At 35.4% G+C, this 20,878-nt stretch overlaps 1 protein-coding gene across 1 annotated transcript in view; it reads left to right on the top strand.

Annotated features, from left to right (window-relative positions):
• The window catches only part of ITGB1 (integrin subunit beta 1), a 47,166-nt gene extending 27,192 nt beyond the window's left edge, over positions 1-19,974 (top strand). Inside the window, exons 7-16 of the mRNA XM_047065197.1 lie at positions 2,450-2,605; positions 3,383-3,478; positions 3,816-3,905; positions 5,572-5,712; positions 5,891-6,090; positions 7,550-7,788; positions 8,011-8,233; positions 8,845-9,077; positions 11,486-11,652; positions 18,787-19,974. Coding sequence (XP_046921153.1) covers positions 2,450-2,605; positions 3,383-3,478; positions 3,816-3,905; positions 5,572-5,712; positions 5,891-6,090; positions 7,550-7,788; positions 8,011-8,233; positions 8,845-9,077; positions 11,486-11,652; positions 18,787-18,852 — 1,611 coding nt within the window. The 3' untranslated portion in view covers positions 18,853-19,974. The remainder of the gene's footprint in view (positions 1-2,449; positions 2,606-3,382; positions 3,479-3,815; positions 3,906-5,571; positions 5,713-5,890; positions 6,091-7,549; positions 7,789-8,010; positions 8,234-8,844; positions 9,078-11,485; positions 11,653-18,786) is intronic.
• Positions 19,975-20,878: the final 904 nt, after the last annotated feature.

The following is a 20,878-nucleotide window of genomic DNA, read 5'->3' as shown; positions in this document are numbered from 1 at the left end:
TCTTGTCCAAGGTATCACCAGGAGAATTAAAAGAGCTCAAATGGAATTGTATCTCCAATACCATTTTCCTTTGATCAGTTTTCTTCTCATTGTCTTTGAAAGATGCCTTCCTGTGTCTTAGTAATTCAAAAGGAACTTTTTAAATTCTGCTTTGTAATCTATATGAACATATATATTTTGAGAAGCCCTACAATATTAATAATTGTATTTATTTTTTGAATTTATTTTTGAGAGAGAGAACACATGAGGGGGGAGGAGAGAGAGAGAGAGAGAGGGAGGGAGAGAGAGAGAGAGAGAGAGAGAGAGAGGGAGGGAGAGAGAGAATCTTAAGCAGGATTCAGGATTCTTAATCATGCTCAGCTGGAACCCACTGTGGGGCTCAATCCCAGAACTGTGAGATCCTGTGAGCCAAAATCAAGAGTGAATAGGACGCTTAACTGACTGAGCCACCCAGGCGCCCTTATTAATAATTTTAATTGTAAGGTTTTTAGTAAGCTCATCTCCATTAGACTAGTGATAGAATTCTATGACCCATTTAGCAGCTGAAGATTTTGAGATGACATTTTCATGACATGGCTGAAGCTGAAACCAGTAAGCATTGTGAGGTATTAAATAAGATTTGTCTTAAGACCTACTTCTGTCTCATTTTTCCTCTTTTTTTTCCTTATAGTACCCCTGTTCCCTAGAACACTCATATATGTTCCCTGTTCCTTGATTCCTGAAGCTTCCTAATGGTTATTTTTCGACCAGTTTTTGCTAAGGTGCTATATCTTATATCCAAGATATCCAAGATAATGATATGGTGTAGCAGTATGGTATAGTGTAAGAGAATAGACTGTTCGAACGTGGTTTCACATTTTCCCATCGCTACTGATGCTAGACAATTTACTTAGCCACACTCGAGGACTGTATCCTTCTCAGTATGAAGGGACAGTAGTAGATATACCTGATAGGACTGTTAGGAAATACAAATACAGTAATCCATATAAAGTGGCAGTAAGCACTCAGCAAATATTAAGTACTGTATTGTTGTTACTTTTGATTTCTCCCTGGGGCAGTTGTAATTTAAAGATAGTCTCGGCTTTTAAAGGGGAAGAAAGATTAATATTCCAGGTAGTGCCTAGCCTGCCACCCTTTCTCACAATCATTTATTTGTGATCCTGTTGGCAGCTCCCTGTGGAGAGAACATTCTTTGGGCTGCCTCCAGCTGTGCCTCAGCCTGTGGGATTAGAGCAAGCCATAGCATCCATGGCCTCTACTGTCTTTCCATGGTTATCATGCTGACTGAGAGTAACTGTTCCACCTACTTCCCTAGATGCAAGAGACACTTGGATTGCCAGCATTAGTAAACTGAATTCATATCTTCAAGGAATTTACAGCTTTATGAGGATATATACAAGATGTATTGAGTAAATTTAGGCAAATGTATTTACAAATTTACCATAGAAGAGGATTTCATTGCTGCTTTTTTTTAAATTTTATTTTTTAAGTAATCTCTACACTCCGCATGGGGCTCGAACTTACAACCCTGAGATCAAGAGTTGCACACTCCACAGGCTGAGCCAGCCAGGTGCCCCTTTATTGCTACTTTAAATTCTTTGTTGAATAAAGAAGAGAATAAAATAAATGAACAAATAGTACTTATGAGGTAGACTGGATGGAATTAGGTAGGGCAGGTGTTTGGAGAAGATGATTTCTTCTGTAGTTAAAAAAAGGAAGGCCTAATACAGAGGGCTGATAAAGGAGGCATATAGTATAGAAGGTGGGAGCAAGGATGGAAGGATGGATGAGAACAAGGCAGCAGCAGTAGGTAAAGGACTGAATGGGCTGAGACATTTCTGTTTCCCCAGCAAATATTCATTAGGTACCTACTGTGTGCCGGGCCCTGTGCTTGCTACTGGAGAAGCAGATGTGCTCCCTGCCCCCCCCCCATAGAGTTAGCCTACCTTCTAGTGGGGGAGGGAGACGTTGATTTTAAAAGATACAGTTTTTTATTTTTATTATTTTATTTTTTAAATATTTATTTATTTTGAGAGAGCATGCACAAGTTGGGGAGGGGCAAAGAGAGAGAATCCCAAGTAGGCTCCACACTGTCAGTACAGAGCCCGACGCAGGGCTTGATCCCACGAACTGTGAGATCATGACCTGAGCCAAAATCAAGAGTCGGATGCTTAACTGACTGAGCCATCCAGACGCCCCAAAGATAGTTTTCAAAAACTAGCTGAGAGAAATGGGCAACCAGGCAAGACACAGTTTTCCAATGGGGTGGAGGAGCCTTAATGTGTGGGCTCTGTGCATTTATTGGCAAGAGTATTAGCACTGTAAAAAAAAGAAGCTAAAAAGATACAGAATTAGGTTAAAAGTACAATGGCAGCCTATATGAGGGTTAAAGATTTATGTGCAGTGATTGTGGATAGTGTTTTTAAATTGAAATCATTTTCTTTTCAAGTCATTGATTGGCTGGAGGAATGTTACACGGCTGCTGGTGTTTTCCACGGATGCTGGGTTTCACTTTGCTGGAGATGGGAAACTTGGTGGCATTGTTTTACCAAATGATGGACAGTGTCACCTGGAAAATGATGTGTACACAATGAGCCATTATTATGTAAGTGCTGAATTCCTTATACATTGAATGAACTCATGTGGAATTTTAGTGTTTAATACTAAGAGTATTGTGGGTGATTAAGCTTGTAGGTTTTACTAGGTTTGGGGGTTTGTTATTTTGGTAAGTGTGGGCTCTAACCTAATGTGCAAGGAAGCTAGTGTTGCTGTTCTGAAGATGTGGCTTTGTGCTTGCTTCCTGCTGCTGAGCCAAGGGCCTCCACCTGTGAAAGGAGCTGCTTGAATACTATTTTTTTTTTCCATGCCTCAACCTGTCGCTGTGGCTTTTCTCACTTGCTCATATCATTTGGTAGTAAAGTTGATGTTATTCCTAAGCAAATAATTTGTATAGTCATATACTCCTCATCTTATTTCTATAAGATTTTTGAAAGTAGGCACTCTATTTTTACTGAAAACAAAGATTGTCAAATTATTCAAGTTCTAGAAGAAATCTAAACCCTGGCGAAATTTGGTCTTTTTCTTAAGTGATTTATGATACAGCCTTTAATTATTGACAATTCTTCAATTTAATTGTTCTAACATTTAATACACATAGGCCTTGCTTTTTAAAATCTTTTTATTGAAGTTTTTATACATACATAAAGATAGAAAATTAGAAACCCATGTGCACACATCTCCCATGTCTGCAGTTGTTTGTGTTATTTCAAGCAGTCTTGTGTAAGTAATCCAGTTATATATGCAGATCATTATTACTTTCAAAAGTATTGGAAAACTGGAATACATTGGATGTAATTACTTACAGATTTTATTAATTTCTTAGGATTATCCTTCTATTGCTCACCTTGTCCAGAAACTAAGTGAAAATAACATTCAGACAATTTTTGCAGTTACTGAAGAATTTCAGCCCGTTTACAAGGTAACTATCTATCTGTATATATATATATATATGCATATATGGGTTAAAAAGAAGAACCAGTTTCTAGACCCTTTAAGTTTAGTCATTAGAGGCAAAATCATATGTCTGAGTTGAAATGTGGGAAAGTGTCACTAGCCAGACTGGCTGGATTTTACATAAGTGGTTTATATTAAGTTTTAATCACATATAAAACGAGTTGTTTTTTCTGGTCTGACCCCTTATGTTATTTAGGAAATGGATAGGGAACTCATTAAAAATAAATACTGTATACTCAGTAGATGCTGATTGGTTGAATGAATAGTATTTGTATCTCATGTGTTTTATCTTTTAATTTCAGGAACTGAAAAATTTGATCCCTAAGTCAGCAGTAGGAACTTTATCTGCAAATTCCAGCAATGTAATTCAGTTGATTATTGATGCATACAATGTAAGTACATATTAAATAAGCTCTGTTTTAGACAATACCCTGTTGAGAATACTTTGCTCAAAGAAGGTAAAACTCTCTTCATATGCAATTTAGCAAGCCCAGAGGACAACACAAAACTAACATTCTGTGTATCTGGAGGAAAACATCTTATATTCTCTTGCTAAAGCATAATTATTTACATAGCCTCAACAAAGCAAAAATATGATGAAGACGTGGGGAAGATTCTAAATATTGAATGTTATTAAATAGGTTTCCTTGTCGGAAAACAAGTGGAACATAACTTACATTTAGATTTACAGGATTACTTCAGTCTTCTCTTCCCCTTTCTCAATCCTTTGTAGATTGGTTGTGATGAATTATTCTGGAAAAGGTTTTTGCCAGTTCTTCTCTTGCCATGTATTCAGAGATGCAGTTTTCTGTTCTCAAGGGATACACAGACACTCATATATATATGTACCATAAAGTATCTACATATATAAATATATATATATATATATGCTTTAACTGTTTTAAAAAGATTTATAAGATTTTTTCCCCACACATGAAAGGAAGTTGAATTGTCTACAGCTAATTCTGATGCTTAAGCATTGATGAATAATCATTTTAAGTAGTCAGGAGACATTTCTAACATTATGGTAATCAATGTGTGTCCACCCTCAACCTTTTGACAGGTTGAATTTAAGATACTTTTTACCTCATGTTAAGGTTTCCTAAAATGTTTTGGAAAGACCCTACGCAAAGAGACAGGTTTTTGTATTACAAAGATTTTCAAGATTCCTTTTGGTTCATGTCTTCCCCATAGTTCTCCACCCAACAGAATATTTTAATATTTTCCTTAGTCACATGCATGTAGGCATGTGAACAAGAGACAGCTTACCGCTGAGTCTTCTCTTTGTCCTGAGCATTCTGATATTCTAAAAAAAAAACAAAACAAAAACATTGGCTTGAATTCTTCATACTTGAGGTTTTGAGTTTGGTGATGTTTTTTTTTTGTTTTTTGTTTGTTTGGTTTTTTTGGCCTGGTCTATAATGGCTCTTAAGCATATGTGTTCCCAGACTGTGTATAGTCAGTTGTTTACCTTAGTCCCTAGTTGGCTGGAAGTGGTAGGGCCAGAGAAGAGCCATATTGCCAAATGGGGACAGAAAATGTTTGTTCTGAGGTCTTAGGACTTTTCATAATTTATATTAGGCCTTTTCTGCACTGTATGATCATCAATAATTAAAGCACAAATAATCTTATTATATTTTTTTAGTTTATTTATTTATTTTGAGAGAGAGAGAGTGTGCAAGCAGGGAAGGAGGAGAGAGAGAGAATCCCAAGCAGGCTCCACATTGTCAGTGCAAAGCCTGATGCAGGGCTTGAACTCATTAACCGTGAGATCATGACCCAAGCCGAAATCGGGGGTTGGATGCTTAACCGACTGAGCTACCTGGATGCCCCAGTACTCTTACTTTTTAATCATGTACATTATTTTGAAAAATTTTAATTAGAGCCTGTTTTTTTGGAGTCTGTGTTTTCTAGTCACTCAGAATTTGGCTCCAAGTCTTTTATTTAAATGATACTATTTTCTTAATAGTTCATTTTGCCCATTGGTTTTACGCAGTCATTGTACTTTATAGTAGCATTTTGTTTGCCTTTCCTGTGTGTGATTAGTCTTTCTTTTAGTCCCTTTCCTCAGAAGTCATTTTGGAAAACAGCAAATTGCCAGAAGGAGTAACAATAAATTACAAATCTTACTGCAAGAATGGGGTGAATGGAACAGGGGAAAATGGAAGAAAATGTTCCAATATTTCCATTGGAGATGAGGTATGTTGTATAAGCATTTTCTGGAGGAAAGAAAAAATTGCTTGTTTATAATCTAGTTATAGATTTGAGAAACGGTTTATAATTTGAGAAACAGTAAAAGAAATTAGTAGTTTTTTGAAATACTTTTTAGCAGATTCAGATTGCTTAGTTAGTTGTTAATTGTTTTTTTTCCTTCAAGGTTCAATTTGAAATTAGCATAACTTCAAATAAATGTCCAAATAAGAATTCTGAAATCATTAAAATTAAGCCTCTGGGCTTTACTGAAGAAGTAGAAATTATTCTTCAATTCATCTGTGAATGTGAGTGCCAAAATGAAGGCATCCCTAGCAGTCCAAAGTGTCATGAAGGAAATGGAACGTTCGAGTGTGGAGCTTGCAGGTGAGCTGAGGTTGTTGGAGAGTGACAGAGAAAGATCTAGGTTTAGAAAGTTATAGACAGGCTGCTTTGAGACCTCCAGGAGAAAAATCTCTATTTGGAGGAAATAAATTCTTTGTTCCAACCACTGTTGCTCATCACGTTATCAGTTTGACAATCCTGTATGTGATATTTCTAGAAAGTTCTTCGCTGCCCCCCCTTTTTTTCCTTAAGAAGACTGCTCTTTGAAATAAAAGGTTTTATAGCCATCTAAGACATATTTAACAAATTGTTAAGGTAGCCTTTGGGTTTTTCCCTCTTATAATAGCATAGCAGCCTGTATTTTCTAGAGCTAAATAAGCTCAGATAAAATATGTTTACAGAAAAATGTTTTAGGAAAATATATCAAACTTAACAATGGTGGTTTTATCTAGGAAATGGAACTAGGAAGCAGTAAAGGGTGTTCACCTTGTGCATGTACCTCTGCATTGTTGGAATAATTTTTTAAAAAATATATTTGCAAAGAACACTATTTTCTGAACATAGATCTATTACTAACAAAACTTTAATCAAATTATTTTAATTTTATTTTAGACTATGATATTTACCTCTTATCTAAAAATTAAAATTGAGTATTCTCTGAATACAGCTTTCTCCTTAAAGGATAGGAGGAAGGAGAGAGTATTTTGATCTAAATGTCAGCCCCAAATGACTTGACTTTGAAGAGTTTTCAATTGTGAAAAATACTGTATTTCACCATCAGTTATTAGTTGTCTAAGTAATAATTAAAATGTTATATTTTAATTTTTTATGTTGCACATATCCTGATTGAGTCATGTAGATTTGTTTTATTTTTAAATGATATTTTTAAATGGTATGTTCAATATGTTTTTCTTCACCTTCCATGATCTTTTTGGGGTGTGTTTCTGGTACTTTTTAAAAAATATTTATTTACGTAATCTCTACACCCAACATGGGACTTGAACTTGACCCTGAGATCCAGAATTGGCATGTTCTTTGGACTGAGCCAGACTGGCACCCCTTATTGTACTTTTTTAGATTAACAATTGGACCATTGCTTTAAATTTAGAGTTACTTCACCTATACTACCAAATGTAATAGCATATCATTTGAATACCACTGTTACACTCTTTTAAAGTAAGTTGATCCTGTGTTTCCAAATGTTTTGTTTACCTTTTCAATGCTAGATTATATCTTCATCTTGATCAAAATGGTTATTTTTCTGAAGACAGGTTTTTTCCCATGCCTTTGCATATATTCCATATGAACTTGACTGGTGCACCCATGTGTGTATGCGCATATAGGTACACTTTTGTACACGTCTGTGACATGTGGCATGAACACTCCCATGTAATAGAATTGTATTTTGAAGATACTGTTCATAGTCTTATTTCCTCTCCCATTCTTTCTCACAGTATGACTTGTTATTTTATGTGATTGAAATTTTGGATTCTTTCTTTAGGTGCAACGAGGGACGTGTTGGTAGACATTGTGAATGTAGCACAGATGAAGTTAACAGTGAAGATATGGATGCTTACTGCAGGAAAGAAAACAGTTCAGAAATCTGTAGTAACAATGGAGAGTGTGTCTGTGGACAGTGTGTTTGTAGGAAGAGGGATAATACAAATGAAATTTATTCTGGCAAATTCTGCGAATGTGATAATTTCAACTGTGATAGATCCAATGGCTTAATTTGTGGAGGTGAGAAAGGGTCTAAGAATGGTCATAAAATGTGATCCTATCTAATGCAGTAAGAAACGTCTAAGAGTTTGCTTGATGAATAAGTAGAAAAGGACAGCATTGAGGGGTCTGTCCATCCTTAGCTACATTTTCTTCCACATTACTGCTGATTTTTACTATTAAGTCAGTGCTGCAATTTTATATTTTGACCATTGTTACGACAAACAATATTTTTAATCACAGGAAATGGTGTTTGCAAGTGTCGTGTATGTGAATGCAATCCCAACTACACCGGCAGCGCCTGTGACTGTTCTTTGGATACCACTTCGTGCATGGCCACAAATGGACAGATCTGCAATGGCAGGGGCATCTGTGAGTGTGGCGCCTGTAAGTGTACAGATCCGAAGTTTCAAGGGCCAACTTGTGAGATGTGTCAGACCTGCCTTGGTGTCTGTGCTGAGCATAAGTAAGTATTTCCTAGTTGCTTGAAGTAGTTGATACTGTCTGTTGGCCTAACTAGGTTTTCTCTCTACAACCAGAACAGTACTGATAATAAGTTACAGTGTAAATATCTGACACTGTAGCCCACTCTAAATCTTAGAAATTCTTTCTCATTAGGGAGTGTTTGTCATATGATACTTAACATGTGTCATATGAAAATAGTTGGTACCATTATTTTGGTCTGAATTTGCTGTATAATTGAATCCACATAGTAACCTTTGTTAAATTAGTGTTATAGCTGTTTAATTATTATCTTTTCACTAAACTAAGCAAAATTGAAGGTTTTTGCCTTCTGAAGAACTATTGTACCAACAACACGTTGTTTAAATTCTTTTGATTTTGTGTTTTATATTTATAATGTTTGATAGGGCTAGTTTTATTTTACTACTCTGTTTTCTTTTTCTTTTTGGATTTTAGTTTGACCTGTACTAAATCTATAATTTCACTTGGGAAACTGCATCTTTATGTTTAGTTTTCCCATCTAGAAGTGTCATGTCTCTCCATTTATTCACACAAAATAATCTTTAAGCAAATATTTAATTTTTAAATAAATTTTTAATATTTGTGTTTTAACAGAGAATGTGTTCAGTGCAGAGCCTTCAATAAAGGAGAAAAGAAAGACACATGCGCACAGGAATGTTCACATTTCAACATTACCAAGGTTGAAAATCGAGACAAATTACCACAGCCAGGCCAGGTCGATCCCCTGTCCCATTGTAAGGAGAAAGATGTTGATGATTGCTGGTTTTATTTCACGTATTCAGTGAATGGGAACAATGAGGCCATTGTTCATGTTGTAGAGACTCCAGGTAAAAATCTGATCATTTCAAAATTCTTTACATTTTCTTTTATGTCTTGTTTTTACTACTACTTAGGCCTCTTGGCAGTTTCCCGGACACCCAGAAACAGCCTCCAGCATTCAAGTTAGGGCATTTTTAGTCTCAAAGCTTAAAATAGTATTTAGTTGACTGTATAAGAAATAAGGAAAAGAGAAAACAAGTTTTGAGTTTTATGAGTGGAGAGTTTGAAAATTAAATGTGTGAATACACACAAAACACTTGGCATTCTGCCTGACAATTATTTAAACAGATACTCACTAAGAGTTATATCATTATTGATAATATTTAAGTTTGAGCTTGATTTAGGCTTGGACATTGGGAAAAATAACTTGTTAAAGGATATTATAAGGCATGAATTTGCTCAGCTTCTCAGAAGGTGAAACATTTTTTAATTTGGTTTTTCTAGGCGCCTTTTTATATATTCTTTGAAATTTTCTACATTTGTGTACAGATTTTTGTGGGAATGTACGTTTTCATTTCTTTTGGATATATAGTAGGAATGGATTTAGGGAGCATCTGGTAAGCATGTATTTAACTTTAAAGAAATAGCCAAAATGTTTTTTTGAAGTCTCTATTGTTTCAGATAACATGTTTGGCAAATATCGTTTCCTGGTTTATGCTTCCTTGTCTTTTCCCCTTTTTTTTTTTTTTTAATTTTTTTTTTTTCAACATTTATTTATTTTTGGGACAGAGAGAGACAGAGCATGAACGGGGGAGGGGCAGAGAGAGAGGGAGACACAGAATCGGAAACAGGCTCCAGGCTCCAAGCCATCAGCCCAGAGCCTGACGCGGGGCTCGAACTCACGGACCGCGAGATCGTGACCTGGCCGAAGTCGGACGCTTAACCGACTGCGCCACCCAGACGCCCCTTTTCCCCTTTTTTAAAATTATTATTATTTTTAGTGTTTAGTTTTGAGACAGAGCATGGGCATGGGAGGGGCAGAGAGAGAGGGAGACATAGAATCTGAAGCAGGCTCTAGGCTCTGAGCTGTCAGCATAGAGCCCTACGTGGGGCTTGAACTCATGAACCCGCAAGATCATGACCTGAGCTGAGTTGGATGCTTAACCAACATCTTTTCACTTTTTTAAGTGTTTTTTAAAGTATACATCTTTTAAGTGTATTTAGGTATTTTGCAAGAGAGAATGCAAATGGGAAAGGGGCAGAGAGGGAGAGAGAGAGAGCAAGAGAGAGAGAGAGCAAGAGAGAGAGAGCACGCAGCCCAATGCGGGGCTCAAATTCGTGAGAGCATGACCTGAGCTGAAATCAAGAGTTGGACGCTTAACTGACTGAGCCACCCAGGCGCTCCTTAACAGTGTTTTCTTAAAGAGTATCGAAGCTTTAATTTTGATGAACTAGAATTTACAGGTTTTTCTTTTATGGATATTGCTTTTACTTTTATTATATCTAGAATTTCTTGCCTAACTCAGCTTCATAAAGCTCTTTCTCCTGTATTCCAGAGGTTTTTTAGTTTCTGGTTTTCCACTTAGGTTCATAGCCCATTTTGAGTTATTCTTAGAATGTGGAATAAGGTTCAGTTTTTTGCATATGGATGTCCTGGAGTTCTAGCACCATTTGTGGAAAAGACTGACCTTTCTCTACCTTTGCTGAAAATCAGGTGATCTTACGTTATTTCTAACTCCAATACTTTCTAAAATTATTTCTTTTTATTCTGTTCCATTACTCTGTGCATCTGTCCTTTATAGCCAATATACCACACTGTCTCAATTACTGTCACTTTACAGCTAGTTTTGAAATCTGATAATGTAAAATGTCCAACTTTGATCTTTTCCAAAGTGTTTTTGAAACACTTGCCTAGTTCTCTGCCTTCCTTATACATTTTGAATTAACTTTCTGATATCTACAAAAATCTTGCCAGCATTTTGATTGGTAATGCATTGAGTTTAAATAGATCAAATTGGAGGAAAATTGACATCTTAATAATATTGAGCCTTCCAACCCATGAACATGGAATACCTCTCCATTTATTCAGGTTTTCGTTGGTTTCTTTCATCAGTGTTTAGTAATTTTTAGCATGTGAATCTTGCACGTATTTTGTTAGATTTATACATAAGTATTTAATGATTATTGATGCTATTGTAGAAGGTACTATTTTCTAAATTTCAGTTTCCAATATGTAGAAATAAACTTCTGTATAATATATAGAGATACATATGATTTTTGTTTATTGGTTATATATCCTATCTTGTTAGTTCTAGTCTCTTTTTTATACTTTTGGATAGTATGCATTTACTTATCTTGGGTTTTTACTCCTATATGTTTTTCTAAGAGACTAACCAGGACTTTGTAGTTTGGGCCCTACTTTGCTTCTATCAATCCCTTGTGTGCTCATTCTTTCCTTTCAACTTTAACTTTACAGAGTGCCCCACTGGTCCAGACATCATTCCAATTGTAGCTGGTGTGGTTGCTGGAATTGTTCTTATTGGCCTTGCATTGCTGCTTATTTGGAAGCTTTTAATGATAATTCATGACAGAAGGGAATTTGCCAAATTTGAAAAGGAAAAGATGAATGCCAAATGGGACACGGTAAGTTGAAAAACATGTAAAAAGCGAGATGGTTCACAGAGTAAATGTAACACTTCTAAGACTCATCTGTTAACTCTAAAGTTATTAAAGTCCTCTTTAAATATTTTATTTCCCCAAAAGTTCACTATCCAGAGAACATGCATTTAGCAAAAAACAGAAGACATCTTAAATATGTCCCATTAAAAGAAAACATTATGAGAAAGTATCCTTTGGGTACTGTGGTCGGTGTTTTTATTTCCTTAATTTTGATCTTGAATCTGCTCTTCTGCCTTTTCTTCTAATGTAAAATACAATTCTAAATATTGTCCGTATAGCAAGATACTCAGTGGAAAACATCTCTCTCTCTCTCTTTTTTTGTTTTTTTGTTTTTTTGTTTTATTCAACAAAGAACCTTAAGTCAAAAGGAGCCATACTCAAAAGGCTACATATTGTATGACACCATTTATATGACATTCTGGAAAAGGCAAAACTATAGGGGCAGAAATTGTGGTTTCCAGAGGCTGGAGTGGGGGGAGGAGAGCATTGAGGGATCTTCTTGGGATGATCTTGATTGTGGGCATGTTTATACAACTCTCTACTTAAAAAGGGTATTTTTAATTCTCTGCAAATTATAACTCAATAAAATTTGCTTTGTAAAAATTTTTAAAAGCTGAAAGTGAAATGTAATAGCATTTAATGTGCTTTGAAATACAAAGTCCAAGGGTAGACTAGCCAAATGTTGGCCTTCATGTATTATCTTTTGATGCAACAAGGCAGTCTTCGCTATTTTTAAATTGTAAATGAATTTAGTCGTTTGCATTTTACTACAGTTGGCTTGGGTTTTTTTTAAAAAACATGATATTCAGAAGTGCAAAAATAGTAAAAATTCTCTTACAGTGTTTAAACACTATACATGTCAGTTTTTTCCTGAAGAAATCATTAGAAACTATTTCTTTTACTTTAGCAAGAAAATCCGATTTACAAGAGTCCTATTAATAATTTCAAGAATCCAAACTATGGACGTAAAGCTGGTCTCTAAGTTGCCGTTCGTATTTTCTTTCATTTTCTGTGTTTGCATGTGAACTTTTATCCCTTTTACCTGCACTGTGTGTCCTTTATCACAACTGCTGTTTTTTTAAGTCTGGCTTTATTTATATGGCCATACCATGGCTTTTGTGTGTGTATGCGTGTGTTAATTTAGAGTGTTTAGAAGGGCTTTAAAAAGGCTTTATGGTAAAGAAGCAGCAGCTGGTTTGTAGTAAAAAAGAGGATGTGCTTTGTGGTCAGACAGACCTAGGGTCAGATCCCAGCTCTTCAACAGCACTGACTCACTTCCCTGTTTAGACCTTTTAGTTGTTCATATTTTTAATTATTTTTTTAACATTTACTCATTTTTGAGAGACAGAGAGAGAGAGAGCTCAAGCAGGGGAGGGACAGAGATAGAGAGGGAGACACAGAATTTTGAAGCAGACTCCAGGCTCTGAGCTGTCAGCACAGAGCCTGACGTGGAGGCCAAACTCACAAACCACAAGATCATGACCTGAGCTGAAGTCGGAAACAACTGACTGAGCCAGCCAGGCGCCCCTAGTTTTTCATATCTTTAATAGGGTGTTATTAATAATATCTGTGGTGTGGGTCTGGGTGTTTTGACTGATGAACTACAGTATATGATATCAGCCTGTCAGTTTTAATTTTCACTACAGTCCTGTGTTTTAAATGGTATTATCTTTATATACAAATTACTGTATGCAGATTTTAGGGTGAAATAGGGAAAAGTGAAATCTAAATTGCAAAATAGAAAAACAAATGTAACCTGGTGAAACATTTATATATTATACAACTCCAGTATCATTGTTACTGCTTCTAGAACTATTTTGAGATTCTTTAGTTCTTGATTTAAGTTGAAATTCCATTAAAAACAAAAGACTTAGGTGCCTGGGTAGCTTATTTAGTTAAGCGTCCGATTCTTGATTTCAGCTCGGGTCATGATCTCATGGTTGGTGTGTTTGAGCCCCACAGTGGGCTTCCCCATTAACAGTGCAGAGTCCCTCCCCCACTTGTGCTCTCTTTCACTCTCTCTCACTCTCTCTCTCTCTCTCTCTCTCTCTCACTCAAATAAATAAACTTAAAAAATAAAAAAACCTAGAATATCTTTTACATTTATTTTTTTTTCTGGTTATTGAATGATTCTGATATTCAAATCTAACATTGAACTTTTAAAAAAAGATAACAGACTTTAAAGAGAAAGTCCTATTTACAGTTTTCAATAAAAACTTAGTTGAAAATTTCAGAGCTGTAATGAGGCTTGCCGATCACTCTTCACTAAGCTAGGATAAGCTATTTGTTGAATGTTTATTTTACCTGAATGACAAATTTATTGTCTTTTACTGGTGGACGGGATTCTACCTTATATCTGAATTTTCATGAAATGCTTTTAGCATATTTTAATATAATCATGTAAGTCCCTAAAGCTGATTGAAAAGGTTAAGATAAGAACACATTTTCCTGGCTGGTGATCTAGAATTCCTCTTTCCTTTCCCCACAACTTTTATTTTTATTTCACATATTAGAAAACTGAGGCACAGAAGGAGTAGGTAACTTGACTAGGGAGTGGAAGAGCTCAGATGTAGACTCAGGCAGTTTGGACTCTAGAGTCTGTTTTCTTACCCACTGCAGTATGCTGGCAGCAATCACATGTCTTCAGGGGACTGTTAGTGGTTAAGAAGAGGTAGCTCATTCTCTATAGAGAATTAAGGCTTTTTGACATTTGTAGTAACTTAGAGTAGTATTACCGCATTGGACAAACATTGTAAGAGTTACCACTTCATGACCTAGAAACCAACACTACTGTTTTTCTCATTTAGTGGGAGTGTACTTAAAATATAGGAATGTTTAATATTTTTAAGAGGTAGGAAGGCCCAATAATAGAAACCATTACTGGTCAGATTTTCCTTTTATTTCTGAGCAGGTTAAGACTTTGGCAATGGCAAAATTAAATTTGATGGCAGAAGATTACAGTTACACTCATATATGGGCAGGCTGTTATGGTTTTGAATTAGTCTGAGACTTGATGCATCTTTCATTTTCTCACCTCACCTAATCCTTACCAGAGTAGTTTATTTATTTATTTAATTTTTTAATTTACATCCAAGTTAATTAGCGTATAGTACAGTAATAACTTCAGGAGTAGATTCCAGTGATTCATCCCCTATAACACCGAGTGCTCATACCATCAAGCATCTTCCTTACTGCCCCTTACCCATTTAGCATATCCTCCCACCCACAGCCCCTCCAGCAACCCTCAATTTGTTCTCTGTATTTAAGAGTCTCTTATGTTTTGTCCCCCTCCTTGTTTTTATATTATTTTTGCCTCCCTTCCCTTATGTTCATCTGTTTTGTATCTTAAATTCCACATATGAGTGAAGTCATATGATATTTGTCTTTCTCTGACTAATTTCACTTAGCATAATACCTTCTAGTTCCATCCACGTAGTTGCACACAGCCACATTTTATTCTTTTTGATTGCCAAGTAATACTCCATTGTATATATATATACCACATCTTCTTTATCCATTCTTCTGTTGATGGACATTACCACAGTATTTTTAGAAAGAAACTGACTTGCCAGGGCCTGCCTGCCTTCGTGCCTCCGTGCCATCCTGCCTTCCTGCCTTCCTTCCTTCCCTCCTTCCCTCTCCTCCTCCTTTTCTTTCTTTCTTTCTTTCTTTCTTTCTTTCTTTCTTTCTTTCTTTCTTTCTTTCTTCATCAGAAACAAACATTGGCAGTTCTATACGGTTACTTTACAAATGAGATGAATTTCTATGTATTCTATTGAAAGGTGAAATTTACACCTTTACATTTAATTGTACTTTGAAGGAAATGATCAATAATTAACAGTGAAACTTAATGTTTATATCATTAAATTAATTTCTAGCTGAAATGTTGCTTCCTCAGCCAAAATAAAAGCCTTTTGGATAACTCGAGAAGCATGAGTTTGGTTAAAATTTCATTATTCATTAGTGAAATCCAGGCAAATTAATAGCTACAGGTTAGTCTGAGATGTTTTCTCACAAAAATTAAAGTAGAAATAAATAATAGACATTAATGAATGAGCATCAAGAAATGAAAAAACAAATTACGGCTCATAAAACACTTTTCTGACATGAGACCAGGGTTTGCCAGTCAGTAAGTTATGTCATTAACATATTTTGGGTAATGAGCAGGCACTGTAATTATTTTACTGCATAAGACTATCATGTAGGTACATTTAAAAAATCAAATTATCAACTTTATAATTTTAAGGTAGATTAAAAAATTGTCTAATTTCCCTGCTGTTATGCACACTTAAATGTGGATTTCTAATCTAACAGTTGTGTGTTGTATATCTAAAATGTTATATTATAGAGATGATTCTGTAGCCACCATTGTCCGTAATTCCAGAGTAAGCACAAAGATGATGTTTTACTGAATACAGAGGACTTCATTTCTGAATATAACCCTGTTCTCTTGATTTAAATATGCTTTGATTTTTTTCCTAGAGATAGGGGTGGGGTTGCACTCTGTACAATGGAAACTAATCTGATTTATTTTAGTTTACCTCCATTTAAAATGATGCCTGGCACAGATAGTTTAACTTTACCTCTAACCTTGCATGTTAAAATTTTGCTTGGATGTAATAATGAATATAAATGTTTGTGTATATGAAATGGCAAACTTTTCCCAAGGTAAGTTTCTGCCTTACATACTTTGGAATCATCAATAATTTGGGTATTTTTTTCTTCTTTTGTTTTTTGTTTTGTTTTGTTTTCTGGGGGTAGGGGTGTTGTGTGTATGTGTTTACTTCCCTTATAATTCTTAAGTATTAAATATATATCTAATGTATTGTTTTAAACTTAAATGGTAATTTGTTTTCTCAGTATATTTGAAAGAATGCAAGTTCTAGCTTCTTATGCTGACGAGGAAGATGGAAATAAAGAGTGTAACTTATTTGTGCTGTATAACTTGTTAAGAATGTAGTTGCTAGGATGCAGTTTCCTGTCTCTTATGAAATGTCTCCTGTAATGTCTATATATTTGCTTCAGTTGGACTAGAGATCAGAAATTGATTTTTTTTTTTTTTTTCTCCTATATGTATGTCTCTGAGGGATCCTGAGTTCCTCCATGGTTCTGAAATGACTGGTTCTAAAATGACAGAGTTGTATACTATGGGATGGGGTTGGGGTAGGGCTAGGACATATTGTCATGTCTTAATTGGAATTCAGACTAACTGCTGAGCTGAAATCGTAATAGTTTACTTGGTGTGTTTCAGGACCACTCCGCCCTTTTCATGCTCAGCTTTTTCTCAGTGATTTCCCATCTACAGCATAAAATTCAGTCTTTTTAGCATGGCATACAGGACCTTTTATGACTTGGCTCTTTCTTCTGTCTTATGTCCCCCTCCCTTGCTCACACCTCAAAACATACACTCACACATGCACCCTTAAAAACTTCAAAACTGTGTGTGTGTGTGTGTGTGTGTGTGTGTGTGTGTATAAATGTTTATTTTTGAGAGAGAAAGAGAGCGTGAGTGGAGGATGGGTGGTGGTGGAGGCTGAGGGAGAGGGAGACACAGAATCCAAAGCAGGCTCCAGGCTCTGAGCTGTCAGCACAGAGTCCGACACAGGGCTTGAACCCACGATGAGTGAGATCATGACCTGAGCTGAAGTCAGACACTTAACTGACTGAGCCACCCAGGTGCCCCTATATATATTTCTACATAAATTTGCCATTCTTTTCCCTAGAGCTTAACTTTGCACATGACCTTTGACTTTGCATGTGTTTCTACTCATCTTTTAATATTTTATCTATAGTCAATTTCTCTATGAAAATACCCCTGATCTTCTCAAAGTGCATTCCTTTTTTTATACTGTTCCCATACTGTGTACATAATTCTATTTTGTGCTCTATCAGAGTGCCTTAACTTATTTGCATGTCTGTCATCCACCAAACTGTACCCTCCTAGAGGGCAGAAATTGTGGCAATACAAGCCATATCCAAATATAACCTGCAGTGAAGTAAGTGTAAATAAAATTTAAAAGTAAAAATTACTATTTACATGCTTCCTATAAATATTTTTTAAAATCACCACAAATTTCTCTATAGTACAATATAAAACCAAACAGCATTTCAAAATCTTAATTTTTGTCTAAAAATGTAGTATTTTAAGTTTTAATTTAACATTTACTGATTTGTGCTCACTGTAAATTTCCTCTGATATAGATTATTTGGCTGTATTTCTTACTTGGCTTTCAAGCCTACTTTCAGTTCATAAGGATAGGAGAAATAAAATGTTATAGTAGATATTTAAATGTATCACTTAGCATAAGATTTTTTTTTTTTTAAGAAATTGGTAGTGTGCAATTGTATGTTATTTTCCTGCTTAAAACATCAATCTCAGGCTATTTTTGGATCTTGAAAGAATTCTTGGGTTTGTGGCTTGGAGTCATTTGCTGGGCTTGATTTCAGTACTCTTTACTAAAATTTAGTATTGCAATAAAAATGAAACACTTCATCAATATGATACTAAAAAATAATGGAGAATGGTAATTATCTTTGTTAAGATTCTAAGTAAATTTGGCAACGCAGTGCCTTGTGGAGGCACAGTACCCTCAGTGACAGTATGACAACCTTATCCCACAGCTCTCCATGTCAATAACTTCTGTGGTGGAAGAGCCTCTGGAGAACACTTCCCTCACAGAGTTGACAGCCAGGGATTCCTAGTAATTATCAAGAACCTTCTTCACCACAATAAAGGGTTAAGAATCAGACAGCTAATGACAAAAGAGTTACTACTTCTTTAAGGGCATTCAAAACTCGTTTAAAGGAGAGAAGCTATAACAGCACATTCTCTGCTGTGGAGGACATTCTGAAATCAGTCCCTGTGTAGGAAGGACTCAGAAATGAAATAATGCCAAATTTACAGGGTCACCTTTCAATTTGTAGAGAGCAAAGATTTCATGTTTCATTTTTGTGTAACTTTTTATTACTGTCCTTTTAAAAAGTGGAGTGTGATATGAACGACTTCTGAAAATGACCATAACTTTCAACATTGTCTTATAAAATAATATTGCATGATTTTAGTAGAGTGATAATTTTTCTTTCTTTTTTTTTTTTTAGGGTGAAAATCCTATTTATAAGAGTGCCGTGACAACTGTTGTCAATCCGAAATATGAGGGAAAATGAGCACTACCCATGCAAATTTCACAGCACTGAATGCAAAGTCGTAGTTTTCATAGTCACAGTAAGGTAGAGCTAGGGCAGTATCACCATGGTTTTTCTCATGTGCAGGTTTTGAAAATGTACAATATGTATAATTTAAATTTTTTTTTTATTATTTTGAAAATAATGTAATAATGCCAGGGACTGACAAAAAACTTGAGACAGGATGGCTATCCTTGTCAGCTAAGGTCACATTGTGCCTTTTCGACCTTTTCCTCCTGGACTATTGAAATCAGGCTCTTACTGGATGAAATGATATTTCTAGAGCGATTGAAAGAGAGTAATGAGTATGATGAGAGTTTCTATTAATCAAGTATTAAAATTGATTTTTAGCTTTACAGACATGTCAGGTTTTAGTTATACAGAATCCAAAGTAAATATCCTACTTAACTAGAATTGTTTTAAATTTGTTATTTTGCTATTTGCCTATTAGATGAGACTGATGACACGTGAGTATGTTGGGAATTCCTGATGTAAAATACTTTTGGAATATTTGATCTACAGAGGCCATTGGAAAAAGTCACAATTAGGAAGGGAAAACATAGCTTTAAAACCTGTGTGCCATTTTAAGAGTTACTTAATCTTGGTAACTCTTACGCCTTCTCTTTAGAAAATCAAGCCTTGGATAAAAGTATCGGGAAATTTTCTGCAGAAAAGTCCTTAATTTAGCATTATTTACATAAAGGCCTTACTTTACATAATTGCCGAATTGAGGACCTTTGGGTGAATTTATTCATTTTATTTTGTTTAAAGCCTGGTGCTTTTTTATCACCTCTTCTAATCATTTAATGTATTTGTTTGCAATTTGGGGTAAGCCTTTTTTTTTTTTTTAACCAATACTTTTTTTTTGATGTTCTAGCTGTAAATTTGCCTTTTTAATGAACATGTGAAGTTGTCCTGTGACTTTCGCAACAGCTATCACTTACGCACGTCTTACTTTCAGCGCTGTAACAGACCACTGTATAGTTCCTTCTCACCATTTGCCCATGTTGTTTCATGCGATTCACGTTCTTGTGTTAAGTGCCTTTTAATTTTAACAGTTCACTTTTTACATGCTGTTTACTGAAGTTATTTATTAAATAAAAATGCCTAAAATATTTAAATTGGATGTTTTTGCTCTGTATTGATATATTTTATCAATTTCTGTGCGTGAAATTTTTATAGCTTAGGCTGACAATATTTCTGGTTAATGGATATTTCACTTAAGAAACTAAAATCTATTTCTTAAAAAAAGAGATGTGCCACGGGCATAAGGAAAGTGGTATGGTTAAATAGATTTGTCAGACTATCTTTGGGCTCTTTAGATAATATTGTATAGATCCTCATCCCTCCCTCCTCCATGCCACTCTGTCCCTACAGTGGCACATAGCTTTCATCCCTACATCAAGCAGAATAACTCTGAATGTTTTAGAACTGGTGACTAGAAGCTTGAAATTACGTCATTTGATTTAAGATTTGACAGGATTGTTATCTTTTTTTTTTTTTTGTAAATTTTTTTAATGTTTATTTTTGAGAGAGAGAGAGCACAAGTAGGGGAGGGCAGAGAAAGAGAGGGAGACACAGAATGTGAAGCAGGCTCCAGGCTTTGCGTTGTCAGCATAGAGCCTGACATGGGTCTCGAACTCATGAACCGCGAGATCGTGACCTGAGCTGAAGTCAAGACGCTGAACCGACTGAGCCACCCAGGTGCCCCGGAAATCTTATTTTCATTTGGCTTTGGTTTATTTGTCAGAGAAGTGTATATACCCATTAAAAAAATACTTGTGTAAAGCATATTAAAAGACATATATTCCTTCTTAGAGATACAACAAATGTCAGAAAGATTTGGGGGAGAGAATTGTGTTGAAACTTTTAAACCTTTTTACTTTTAAACTTTTAACTTTTAAACTTTTTTAAAAATAGTTATCCTTCTGTGCTTATTTCAGTTTAGAATCATACATTTTTACTAGATTGTAAGCTTCATGAGAGAAACTGTCTTGTTCGTTTTCTC

The sequence above is a fragment of the Lynx rufus genome, unplaced genomic scaffold, assembly GCF_022079265.1.
Source record: "Lynx rufus isolate CCGP_SWC_20201006 ecotype Redwood Valley unplaced genomic scaffold, mLynRuf1.p SCAF_7, whole genome shotgun sequence".
Taxonomy (NCBI): Eukaryota; Metazoa; Chordata; class Mammalia; order Carnivora; family Felidae; genus Lynx; species Lynx rufus.
Note: the sequence above shows the minus strand (reverse complement) of the source record. Positions and strands in the feature narration are given on the sequence as shown.